Source organism: Plectropomus leopardus, chromosome 6 (genome assembly GCF_026936395.1).
Source record: "Plectropomus leopardus strain MGB_pleo_1.0 chromosome 6, ASM2693639v1, whole genome shotgun sequence".
NCBI lineage: Eukaryota > Metazoa > Chordata > Actinopteri > Perciformes > Serranidae > Plectropomus > Plectropomus leopardus.
Genome location: NC_142181.1, coordinates 21220187 through 21233938, shown reverse-complemented (window position 1 = coordinate 21233938; position 13752 = coordinate 21220187). Strand labels below are relative to the sequence as shown.

At 44.1% G+C, this 13752-nt stretch overlaps 1 protein-coding gene across 1 annotated transcript; it reads left to right on the top strand.

The window, feature by feature from the left end:
- Window positions 1–1601: 1601 nt before the first annotated feature.
- Window positions 1602–13202, top strand: znf296 (zinc finger protein 296). The gene is made up of 3 exons (XM_042486775.2): window positions 1602–1859; window positions 4820–5176; window positions 9029–13202. Exons 1-3 carry the CDS (start codon window positions 1808–1810, stop codon window positions 10816–10818), a joined length of 2199 nt encoding a protein of 732 aa, XP_042342709.2. The 5' UTR covers window positions 1602–1807; the 3' UTR covers window positions 10819–13202.
- Window positions 13203–13752: the final 550 nt, after the last annotated feature.

Sequence of the window (13752 nt, the reverse complement as noted above, 5' to 3'; positions counted from 1 at the left end):
ATATGTAAACTGCGCATCTTTCTGTTTGAACTGTATATGTTACTTTTGTACATACGTCTCTCTTGAAAAAGACATTCTGGCCTCAACTAGACTGTCTGTTTAAATGGAGGATAAAATAAAAAATCTCTTTGACTTTATACTTGCAATCACCTGTTAACAAAATGTAGATTAATCTAATCTACATTTTGTAAATGTAGCTTGAGCTAATCTACCTGCATGCAATGCTTGAAAATTAAAAAAAAAAAAAAAAAGATAGAAAAAGAAAAGAAAATTCAATGTGAAATAGGTATAAATTAATGTGAAAAGGTCTTAAAAAGCAGTAAGTTAAAGTGTCTGATACCTGTACAGATTGTGCACAAAGACAGAGATTTCAGTGAAGTTATTTGGGTTTTGTATTTGGCTTGCATGCCTCATTCATTCACTCTAAAGATTTTCTCTTTTTCTCTTTTCTCTTTTTTTGAAGACGGTCTTTACATGAGTTTGACCTTGAGTAGAACTCTATTTAAAAAGGCAAGAAAATAAAGTTCTTTGTCAAGGATTTCACATTTCTAAACAATTATTTGAGTATTTAATAAAATGTGAATCACAAAAAAGACACATTTTTTAATGATAATTTTTCAAGTAAAATATTACATTTTCAGACATTTCATTTGATAATATTCCAAAAAGCTCATTTTAACTTCAGATATGAAACAGCAATACCAAACATAATAAAAGAAAGCATAAAATAAAACAAAAACTAATGCAGACACCACAAAATTATACAAGGGAGATGTAAACCTTGATATTCTCCACTTTATTATTTTCATTAGCCTACATATATCTTTTCTCTGTGATTTCAAATGTCTCAGTAGCTTTCTTTGCTGTTGTTACCTTAGAAACAAAGAGATTTGAGCTGCAACACAATCAGGAACTAACTTTGCTTTCTTTCTCTTAAATTGCTTTTGTGGTGTGTGGGGTTTTTGTATTATTATTATTATTATCATTATTATTCGGATTTTATTTTTCCCTTTAGGTTGGTATTCACTGGGATTAGGCAGGTGGGAGATAGGTTGGGAATTGTATGTGTTTGAAATCAGAAGGAAAAAAAACGCACTCTGGCCTTATGGGTGTGATGTTGCTTCAAACTGTACGTTAAGTATAGCGTCTGCTCTCTGAAGGGTTTATTTATTGTGTCAATAGGTGGCGACAAATCTCAGTTTGGCAGCGAAAGATGCTTCATTTACTGCAGCTTGTGTCAGTCAATCTGTAACTTTTGAGGTATTTTTGAGCTTTTTGCTGTGTTTTATGTCTGTATAACACTCACAGCTGGTCAACAAGAAAAGCAGAAATGACTCCTGCTCTGGTTTTATTTTTTATTTTGGAGACACCTGTGGAAAACCAACCAGGTAGTTCCTCTGAGCTACTGAAAAGTAACTAAATGTGGATTTCCACTTATTGGATGTGAAAACATTGATTGAAACCAAAATAAGAGAAAAAAACTGTAAAAGAGAGAAGAAAAAAAAAGCTTGATGGGAGAGCTGCGTTTGTGTTACCCGAGGAGGGCGGGGTCAGGGTCGCAGGAGCTGGGCGGGCGGTGCCTACTGTCGCCCATGCCCCCTTCTGCCCTCAGCTCGCTGCGGGGGAAGAAGCGTGAACTTGAACGCAGCCTTCAGTGCTCAGTGCGAGTCCAGGCAGAGGACAGACAGTCTCATCAGCCTGTCCCCGCCGCTCAGCTTTCGGTCAACTTATCGGAGAACAAGCAGCAGCTGGACGGATTTATTTTTCGTGGTTTGGGACCCGGTGAAGGTGCCAAACGCTCGACGCGATGTCCAGGCGCAAACTTGGAAGCAGACCGCAGCACCTGAGTGCAATTCAAGGTAAGCCGGAGAGGAGGGGGAGCGGAGATGTGTGGGCAAACTGTTTAAGATGGGGTTTTTTGGGGAGTGAAACTAAAATTCAGGTCACAGTTTTGTTTCATTGTCAGTTTGAGCGCATGGTTTTGGATGCGCACTGGCACCGGTTACCAAATGATGAATGTTTATTACAAGAGTGTTTTTTGAGTATCTTGTGCACTCATTGACCCAAATCGTGCCAGTATGCATGTGTTCATTTCCTTTTTAGGTAAATATTTGATTTAGAGCAGATATTTTTCTTGTCATGTTTGTCCTGATGTGTGCTGTTCGTGCTCATAGAGGAAGGACCGGTTTACTGGCACGTTGTTTTCAGAGGCTACAGGTCCGAACACGATGATTAATATATCCAGGTTAGACCATGATCACATTTCTCCCTCGGTCTCTGCTGGTTTTACTGGGACAGTTTTCCCCCCAATGAAACGCCAAGAAACTGCTTCCATCCTGCTTAAGTTTTTTTTTATTTATTCGGACAATTAAATAATGTTCTCAATAAATAAATAAATAAAAAGAAGAAAAGATCCCATTTTTCATCTGATTCAATTTAGACTGTTCAAACATGGAGACAGCAGCTCACAAAGAAACATGTTTGAAGGGAAATAAGAGAGAAACTTAAACCCCATTTGTTTTTTACAGTTCTCTACTGGAGACCAGTGGTGCGTGTCTGGTGTGACCACAGGCCCTGACTCAACTCTGTGTGCGTGCGTGCAAGCGTGCGTGCGTGCGTGTGTGTGTGTGTGTGTGTGTGTGTGTGTGTGTGTGTGTGTGTGTGTGTGTGTGTGACCGCGCCTTGCAAGTCTGCACAAACAGCGCAGCCCTGAAACAGGAAAGGTGACATTTTTGAGTAACAACTGGCGAGATCCGACTTCAGACTGTACTGTCTGTACCTGTCCTGTGTGTGTGTGTGTGTGTGTGTGTGTGTGTGTGTGTTAGCCGGCCTATCCGGGGCAGGTGGATCCAGTCGAGGCATCAAGGTGTGCCTGTGACCGCATTGAGCAATACTGACCCTCCCTCCCCCTCCTACCTGGGAGCATTTCTTTAGAAAACTTTACTTAGACTGTGAAGAGGTTCAAGTTGTGTCCACTCCTCTGTGTTTGCACCTGTCTGCAGGTTGCATGCATTTCAAAGAGCTCATAAGATGTGTCAGGCTGTTAAATCAGATGTGCTGTCCTGTGACCAAAAAAAAAACACAGGGGCTGCTCTTATCTCAAACACCTTCAGTCATTTTTCTCTTTTATTGCAATCCACTTCCTGTTGAGAAACTCCCGCCGGCTGCAGCTGGCAGGGCAAGTTGTAGCTTAAAGTTTTGGTCGTAATCTTGCAGTTTTAAATCAATAACTTTACCTGTCTGGAGCTCACAGTGGTTGTGACATTAGTTATTGATGTTCCTGCTGAGATGGACAGTAGGGCTCCTCTCTGCAGCAGCCAGAGAGCGGATCTGTTTTGGGTCGGTTAAAGGAAGTGGTCAGTATTGACTGAGCAGATTGGCCTCGTTGCTTTAGAGCTCACAACTGAAACTAGCACTTTCAATCACCACGCCTGCTTTGTATTTCCACTGAGGTCTAACTGCACTTAAACCACTTTGGGCTGTTAATTTGAGCACGGCCCAAATACTCCTAAGCAGAAATCCAAATGAACTGAGAGGACATTTTTGGTATTGTCTGTATATATTATATTTAAGGGACATAAAGCAAGACATTTAATGTCAAGGATACTTTGTTACTTGATACTTTGGAAGGTTTGTTATCAATTTATCTCTCACTATACAAGAGATTTGGCAATGGTTTGTGTAAAAGTGGCATCAAGCCCTTTATCACTGTCATTTATCAAGTGCTGCAAATGCTTTAGAAAAACAAACTTACTAGTCAAGTTTTTGTAGACACAGTCAGTTATCTATGTCAATTAGAGAAGACGATTTAGTAATTCTAGAAAGAAAAGGTTGAAAAATTCCCATGTTCCCATACCATTTTTTGCCTTCCCGATAGTCGAATTTGCATATCGGTCAAAACTGAGTACCCATTCAATACCATTGCGTTAAAATAAATCAACACCTGTATGCCACTAACCCTGAAACTAAAGCCTTGTACGCTGTACATGTTTTCTTTTTATTTTTGGACTTTCCGGTGTAAAATACTGGGCTAGCAGAAAAATACTTGATTTCTGGGAAAACTGCAGTTTCTTCCAGGTGTGAAACTATTTTTAAGAGTATTAATAAATCACATGGTATGGCAACATTAAGACAAGTGTACTTTGCAAATACCTGACCCATCATTTTAGGCAGTGTCGGAGGCATTTCTGATACTGGCATCGAAACAACTCTACTCAAAGAATTAACAGATGATTTTCTGGATTCATTATTTGGTCTATGAAAGTGTCATTCAAACAGCCAGAAAAGTGTATGTTGGTGAAGATTGTGATTCATCCAGGTCATGTTAACTCGAGGTACTACATGGTCATTAAATACAGTCTTTCATATTTTTACTTTAAACACTAAGGTGCCACGGCGCAGAGCGTAGGTTTTGTGTTAACATTTATTGTTTTGGGGGTCCTCTGCCAACATTTTTTTTTCCTGCATTCTGTTGAATGTTTTTGATCCAGCGTCTGCCTTTTTTGTACAAATTTATAGTGTTAAACAAAACAAAAGTTCTGTACTACTTTCATGTTTTTATAGAAGGGGGGGGGCAAATGCATGTTGTAAATATTGAGGGAGGCGTCCCCTGATTCCTCCTGAAATCTTTGCTTGTGGCAATGGCGATGAAGTCCCTTTGCAATGAACTGCGTGTGTCTGTCTTTGTGAAATGGTCCTAGATGTCGTGTTTTATCTTTTAAATTCACTTTCTCTGTTACCCCTTAAAAGTGAGTAAAAAGAGTTGAATTTCTGTAATCCAACTTTCTCTTTTCTGTCTCCTCTCTGTCATATTTCTCAGATGCCACTGACATGCCGGATGGCAGCACTCCATCAGACGACCTGCCTCCCCCTCCTCTTCTTCCTCCTCCGCAGCCCCAAGCTCCTGACGAGGGTCGTGACCTCCTGACCTGCGGCCAGTGCAGCCGGGCCTTCCCCCTTGCCCACATCCTGGCATTCATACAGCACAAACAGGGTGGCTGCCGCTCACGAAACCAAGCCACAAATGCCAACGCCACGCCCCCCTCACCTGCCAACCGTGCTCAGCAACACCTAACCAACGCCGAGCTGGGCCCGGGCTTCATTGAGCTTCGGAGAGGGGGCCGAGCCTGCAGTGAGGAGCCCGGCGTGAAGGTGAAGGCGGAGCACAGCAAAGCAGGTGAGTGCTTGGAGAAGCAGAAAAAGGTGGCAGGTTGCTAATTAGTGCCTCTGTTTTTTGTTTTGTGTAATATTTTTTTCAACCGCCCTCCTCTTCATTTACCCCCCCTCCCCCCTCCCGAGTCCAGCTCATTAGGTAGCCGTTGCCATTAGCAGACCTGCATGAGTTAGTGACGCACAGGCTAATTGCGTGGAAAGGATAGGCGTCAGGAGCGTTCAGAGGGCACCGAGGGTCCCCGAGGGCTCCACACTGAGCACCTGAGCTCTTTCCCATCTCCCTGACTGTCAGTCTCTGAGGTGGAGTGGCCAGGTAAACATGTTTCTCCCTATCTGCCCTCCTCTGCGCCCAGCTGGACAACAGAGACCATGTCCTCTAAACACCAGTACAGGAGCGTGTTTCACCATCGTTCTTGTGTAAAGGAGTGCAATGGTTGGGCACCACAGTGTGAAATGGTCAGAGGATGTGAGGCTGTTCGTGCAGCTCTCCTTGCTGTCATGACACCGTAATGGAGGACATTGCATCATGTGCAGCTCCTCTGCCATCTCCCACTGTTCTGCCCCAGGCCGAGCCACCTGAGCTCCTGGGAATCTTCTCCTTCCTCCTCCTTTTTTCTTCATCTCATGCATCTCCCTCTTGTTGTCAAAACCGTCCCTCTCTTCTTGCTCAATGTATCACACATTAGCAGTGATTTTCCTAAAGGTCTTTTTCTTCACGCCTTTTCTGCTGCTGTTTTCTTTTAAACATGTAGAGTGCGGACACCGTGATGGTGGTACCAAATATGATATGTCACGGTGGAATTCGATCAGGAATCCTTTTTGAAAATTTCACGTCCAGTGGCTAACAATGTGTTTGAGATGAAGCAGTGTGTTTTTCCTGCAAAGGTCAGATATATTTGAAGGTCATGCCGGATCTCTGAATTGAAAAAAGCAAGCATGTAGCATAAATGAGATTGACAGAGCATCTTGCCGCACACTCCTATTAGGTATCAGTGCCCCTTTGCACATTTTGAAACCCTGTCTGTCATGTGCACACACGTTAGCAGTTCCTTCCTTTGTGTAACGCTCGGGGGACTTGTGCACGCACCATTTCCGTCTGTCCACAGCCTCTTTTTTGTTTTTCTGTTTCAGTCATCTCTTGCTGTCTCTCACTTACAGACGGAGAACACAGGAGTTTGGTAATTTTTGTGCCCGCAGGATTATACAACAAACCTAACACGTGCACGAGGCAGGGAGGGGAAAGAGCATGACGGCTTGTGAATAATGAAAAAGTGGATAAGTTTGGATTAAAGTTTTATTAGCGAATGTAGGTTGCATTTTGTTTGGAGTTTGGAATTGCAAATTTTTAGTCTGCTTTTGCTGTATTTTTTCTTTTCAGATTGTACAGTTTGTGACGGGAAGTTCTTGCATGTCAAAGTAGTAAAGGGGCAGTTTTAATTGGCCTTGTAAGTGATGGGAAGTGTTGTTTTAGTGTGAGGGCAACTGAGCATCTGAAGCCTCTGAGATGACTAAAAGTGAGAGAGCAGTTATCCCACAGCGGAAAGGTCCTTCGTCTATTTTCTGTATTCAAGACAGAAGCGGCATGGACGGAAGAGAAAAGGGAGTGCGATGGATTACTGAAGAGCCGCGTGCATCTGTCTCATTCCTTTTTATTTATTCTCCTTGTTTGTTTTTTTTTCCTCATCTCCCCCCCCCCCCCCATTTCTTCCCCCCATCTTCAACACACTTTCGCTTTGCCCTCTTTCAATCCCCCCTTCCTCCTCCTCCTCCTCCTCTCTTTTCTCCTCCCTCTGCCTCCCAAGGGAAAAGAGATTCTGCCTGCTGCTCGTTAGTGCTCCCAGCCAATCTGCATTTTTAATTAGTAGTTATTGCTTCTGCTTAATATTCAAGTGCTACCCCGGGCCAAATGGGAATCATTAAAAAAAAAAAAAAAAAGCGAGGAGTGAGAGGGGAGAGAGGGAAGGAAAGAGAAACCGGCTGGGTATTGTGTTTCACACCAGGACCCCGAGACAAAAGCCCCCCCCTCAGGGAAAGATTTGGAGGGTTTTGGGGGGGCAGTGGAGGGGTGAGGAGAGCTGGGGTTGGAGGATGGGTCTCAAGTACAATCCAAAGGGGTGACATATTTTCGTGGTGTCTCTTGGCCCCCTGTACTACATTATAATCTTTTTATCTCATTTTCTTTTTATCTCCTGAGCCCTGACCTACCTATCGCTCTCTCTCTCTCTTTTTCCCACTCTCACTCTTCACCCTATTTTTAAAAGAAGTATCTCAACTTCTCCTGGGTTTCTCCTCAGGCTAGGTTAAAGGACATGAACACCACGGCTCCTCTCGTCTCCAGACAGAGGGAGGGCGGGAGACGGGGGGAAAAAGAGAAAGAAACAGTTGCTCTCTTTTTCATCTTCACTCTCCTCCCCCCTCCAGTAAAATACAGAAGGATTTGACTTGAGGAAACATGAAAGAGGCTTATACCAGAGTCCGCTTTGAACCTCTCCAAAAAAGAAAAAAAAGAACTGTTTTCCCCCTCAATTTGGGGATCTTCTCTCCAATTTTGATTTATGCAGAAAGGCCTCATTTGTCAAGCAGGCTGAGTCAGTGCCTGATTTGCATAAAGCGTTCATTTTCTACGTTCTGCTAATTAGCAATTTGCAGCTTAATTGGAGAGTGGCTCTCGGTTAGGAGACAAAGCTATCCACATATAAAAATATCTCCAGATGTACTTTGCAACTCGACGGCATCTCTGTTGGCCTTTCGGCTGCCGGAGCTCCATTTCTCTCTGCTCAGCTTTGGGTCACACTTTTTTCTTATTTTGGTGTTACTTCATCACCTGACTCTTCCCTTTCTCTTTTTCTATTTGAATCCACATTTAGCTTTTATCATGCTGATACTCATGTTTCTGTTCAGTTTTAAGTAGTCTTTTAAGAGTAGTCTTTTAAGAGTCTTTTAAGTAGAGCTGGGTATAGGTATCACCCAAAACAACTCAGTACCAAGTAGTATTGAAAAGTCCTCCATCAAACACCTGCATTCGATCCTTTTTGTTCATCAAACTTTCTGTTGCTGCCATCTTTGGAGTCGCTCTCCTCCTGGTGAATGGTCAGTTCAACATCTGCCTGTTAGGAAGAGCTAAAACCTAGCCATTAACCCTTTGGAACCTGGATCAACATCAGTTTTCATGTGCTCGATTCAGATGCCTTTCACAAGCTTTTTAACCTGTTTAAAAAAATTTGCTTTAAAAAGCAAATTGGTTTTATTTCTTTAGAAAATGTCAGGGGAAAGGCAATAAGCAAGTTGACTAGAAATGTCCCTAAAATGTCAAAAGAAAAAGTGGAAAAGGTGGACAAAAAATGACCTAAACATTAGTGCTGAAAAAAAGGGGAAAATGAAAAAGAATTTATATATACACACACACACACACGCACATATATACTTAAAATTATGTTACGGGTCATTTTCTTGTTTAGTTTTGTTACTTTTCTTTTTTTTTTGTTGCCTATTTTCAGGTAATTTTCTTGTATTTTTTTGCTTATTTCTTCCCAATTTTTGACCAAAATCAGAAATGAAAATTACACAAACATTCAAACAAACACTTTAAATAAATGTTCATGTTACCGCATATCTGCAGCATGTCTAAAAAGGCAAGTTTGCTCACAAGTTGCCATATCAACTTTAAAAATCTGTCAGATGTTGTGTTAAGAACTTGTTTCCCCTGCACCAAAGAAACGGAAAAATAGCTACTGCAGCTTTAATCTCTACGAATTTACCTCATTGTTTTACTCCTAGTTTTTTTTATCTCTGTGTTCTTTACTAACAACCATTGATCAAAATTGCTAACTCAATTTTGTCCATCGTTGTTTTCCAGCATCTGAAGAGCCCTCCTACTTCACCTGCCAGCAGTGTGAAGGCATGTTTCCATCTGCATGGGCGCTCTTACAGCACGCTCAGCACATACACTCCTTCAGCATCTACCAAGAGGATGAAGAGGAGGATGACACCGATGTGAGAGGAGGAGGACGAGGACTTAAAGAGCACAAGCCTGCTGCAGCCACTCTGGACCCTCGCCACCTGAGTCAAGCTCTTGCCTCCGCCTTTCAGCCCTCTGCCCTGCGCCTCAATCGCTCCCGTCTAACACACACCTCCTCCTCCACCTCCTCTTCCAGTAACATGCAGGCTCTGAACTTTTCAGTGCGGCTCAGGGAGCTCGCAGAGGGGAATAACAGCACCACAGGCAGCTCCCACGGAGGCCTGGTGCTTTCCCCGTCCTCTTCTCCACCGGAGGCTTCTCCCTTTCCTCAGACCAGCTCCCTCCAGGCCGACTTCCACTGCCAGTTGTGCGACCAGAGCTTCCAGTCCCTGCGTGCCCTCTCCGCCCACCGCCGGACTCACGCCTGCGACAGGCCCTATCACTGCGGAGTGTGCGGGCAGGCCTTTGCCCAGAGTGGCCAGCTGGCCCGGCACATAAGGAGCCATCACAGGGAGGCAGGAGGAGGAGGAGGTGGATATGAGTCGGTAGAGATGGTCGTGATGGAGGAGGACGGAGGGAGGCAGGGGATGAGAGGGAGGTTTCAAATGCAGCCAGCTGGAATCATGGGAAAGGGAATGGTTGGTGAAGAAGTTAGATCGCAGGGCCCCTCCGAGCTAGACCTGACCCTGCCCAAACACCCGTCCATAGCTTCAGGCCTGATGCTGTTGACCTCGGTTAGACCGCCAGACAGGGAGCTGCTGAGGCTGTACCAGCGCCAGAGAGAGGCGGGAGAGGGAGGGGAGGAGGAGGCAGAGGGGCAGGGGGAGCCTCGGCACACCTCGCCCTGCGCCAGCCCGTCTGAAGGCTCACTGGAAAGCGGAGAGACAGGAGGCAGCGGCGAGAGTGGCATCGCCAGTGGCAACTGCACGCCCAAACGGCCAGAGATGGGCGACAGAGTGCGAGGAGTCGGAGAGTGGGAGAACGAGCGAGGAGAGATCATAGAGAAGGAGACTGAGTGGAGCTCAGCCAAAGTCAGCGAGGTTGTGCAGGAGTGGCAGAGTAAGAACGAGCGGAGGAGTGTGGCAGGAGGTGTTAGCGGCGGAGGAAACAACAACAATACCGCAGTAGGTTCAGGTGGGAAGAAGAAGAAAGACGAAGCCTGCGAGTTCTGTGGCAAACAGTTCAGGAACAGCAGCAACCTGACCGTGCACCGCCGCAGCCACACAGGTGAACGGCCCTATCGCTGTGGCCTCTGCAACTACGCCTGCGCCCAGAGCTCCAAATTAACGCGCCACATGAAGACCCACGGTGCGCATGGAGCCAAAGCCTCCTTCTTGTGCCAGCTGTGCTCGGTCCCCTTCACCGTCTACGCCACTCTTGAGAAACACCTGAAGAAAGTTCACTGCCTGAGCCACGCCAGCGTGGGGGCGTACGCACAGGCCAGTGCTGCGGACACTTTGGCCGCCATAAAAGCTGAAGAAGAAGCAGTGGTGGTGAAGATGGAGGAGGATGAGGCCAGTTTAGATCAGATTGAAATGGAGAGCAAAACTCACAGTGATGTGAAAAGCATGGAGGTGGAGGAGGGGCAGAGCGAGTACGTGGAGAGCAGAGGGAGTCCGGCCGCAGTGGCCGATCTCCCACCAGAGAGCAACACTGAAGTGAGCTTAGCTTTGACTTCTGCACCATGAGAGCTGCTCTCATTCATTAATTGACAATAAAAAAGCACTGTGTAGGATTCAACTCGCCATTCAAGTAAAAAGAACTCGCCCCATCATTGAGCAAACTGGAATCTAAAGCAAAAGCTGCAGTCGGCCTCTCATCCTCTTTGCCAGCGCGGAGGCACACAGCAGCCACGTTGTATGCAAAGCTGCTGGTTGAAACTAAGTGCCTACAGTTCTTTAGACCACAGAGCAAAACAAGGCCGTGACATTCAACAGGGAGATTACCAGAGCTCTCAAACAGGAAGTGAACCGCCACAGTCCACACAGACACAGGAAACCAATCACCATTTTGCAGTGCAGGATGCAAAAGACGAGTGATTTATCTCTCTAGCGACCCACCGGACAGGTGGAGACAGATATTAACTGTCAGATACTATAGAGAAGGGATTATATTGCATAAAAAAAGACAATAGAACGATGTTAATATATTTTCAGCAGACCAAGAGAGGTCATATTTTGCTTCCTAGCTGGTTTTCTTTTGAGAAGACCTTTTAAAGACTAAAGTTGTTTGAACAGACACAAGGGTGAAATGAATCCAAACACTGTCTGCCTGCAGTTTCTCAGACTCCTCTTTTTAAAGGCGCTTGGTTGTCACAACACTTGTCACTTAACGTAATGTTCACAGGGCTCACGGAGCTTGGCAAGGTTGTGCTCCTGACTTTGTGACAGTATGTATGGATGATTTTCTGTTTTCTAGTTTTAAAAATGTGAATAAGGAGACTTTAAAGTCTCATCTACTGATGTTTTTTTTTTTTCATGATACGTTTCTATGCATAAAAAAATTGCAATTTTACCTACATGTGAAACGGGTCTGTATTTTTTTCTCTATTTGTACTTATTATTGTGATGGTAATTTCTCTCTTTCATTGTTTACATTTGTAAAGTGCCGGACTGTTTGAAGCTCGTGCATGTTTTGCAGCCATTCGAAACTGTTCTTTTTTTGTCGCTTGTGTTTGTATTATTCTTAATTTATGGATGCTGCATGTTGGTGATTGTGTAACTGCTGAACTACAGGGTGAGAGGTGCAGAAGTAGCTAGTCGATTGGTGGAGTTTTGTGTGAAGCACTTGGGTGAGTTTGAGTGAATGTGTCTGTTTGTTTGTTTTCCTGTACATATTGGAGAAAAAAATCCTCAGGTGACACTTCTACTTGAACACTTTGTCCTGTGATTTTGTGTGCAGAGCATGACTCAGCAGGTCATAATCACCGTGTCATGCGTCTGACAGGTGCTTTGCAGACAACGATTTAAACATACAATATGTTATTTTCTACAGCTAGGGGGTCTCTCGGTCAAAACAATAACACAAGATGGAGCAATGCCATCATTGCAGTCTGTTTCTCCTGGTTAGAATTCCTTCAGTATTCATTAAAGAGGTTTTTACCGCTTTTCTCCTCCCAAAAACAGTCTTCAGTCTTTTTCTGACACTGTTTGGATCATCATGGAGGGGCAGCTACCCAGGTCCTGCTCATCTCTGCTCACATTTGGTCTCTGATAACTTAAAATCTACACATTCAGGAGGTTTTAACCAAGAGTCAGATTATCCACAGGGGTATCTTCCTTGGTGATTTAATCTTGTGAAAACACTTAGTAAATCAGTTTCATTTTTAAAATAAGCGTTTCACCTATGCTGTTCATCGTGGCAGTGGCTGAAGCCAGTGTTAACTTCAAATCCAAACGTTGAGGAGGTTTCTACCTGGAGCTCATTATACACAGAGGTGTCTTCTTCAAACCAGCAGATACAGGGGTTTATTCTGGTAGAAATAATAATAAACATTCAGACAACCACAAGGGATAAGACGCCACTGAGAAGTGACGGTGGCTAAGTGACACAGATTGTGTCCTTGATCAAAATGACAGATTTCTCTGTGTTTGAACATTGTTGGAAACTCAGACATTGCTCTATTTGTTTTAAGGCATTTTAATGCAGAGAAGATACTTATTATATCTTTAAAACCACAAGAGGATTCTGCAAATTTAACGAAAAACAGGACAAAGTTGTCAAGTAGAATGCTGCCAATGTTATCGTGACTACTGTGATGACTTTGCGTGACCATATCTGATTTCTACTTGCATTCATGTCAGGGAAAGCAAATTCTTGTGTGTGTTGTGTCATGAATGGATGAGTGCAGTGTAACTGTTCAGGGATAATAATTTGTACATAGATTGACATTCTTGCTGTTGCTCTACTTATTATTGTTATTATTATTAATGTTAACTGCCTCCACTTTTCCTAGAGTCGTCTCCTTTCCGCTGAACACTGGCTATTGTGAAGCTCTGCTGTCTTTGTAAAGTTGACACCATTTTGTAATTCACCTTCTCATGAGGAGCCTCAATAAAGAATTGAGGTGAAATATATTTGTGCAGTGTTTTTCTGCTCGTGGTTGCTTTTTCCGAATGTTTCTTTATCCCCCTTCTTCTTTTGGTACCCAGAACAAAGCTTTTGAAACTATTTTTAAGTATCTTTTCTCACCAGGATGTTGTCTTAGTCAGAGTGGGTCGTTCCTCTGAGGACCACAGTCAGCGCTGAGTTATTAATTTTTAATGTGAGCGTTTGGATTAGGGACCCTCACTCCTTGTTTACATCCCTGTGATGTTACTGGCTTTGTCTAGAAACTCTGTAATGTAATTCCAGCGGGGCGTGTATGCAAGTGTTTGTGTGCTACTGTGTGTGTGTGTGTGTGTGTGTGTGTCTGTGTGTGTGTGTGTGTGTGGATATATTTGGTGTCAGTCATCCTGCAGGTTGTGAGATGGGTGCAGCGAGCTGTGATGGGACACGGGCGACAAGGGTTTCTCAGGATGCAAAATTGAGGAGGGGCAGTTTGGTTATTGTTTGTGGGCATGTTAGGAGGCAGAGCAGGGTGGGTGGGGAGTGTCAAGGGGTTGGGATAATTGCTGACTCCA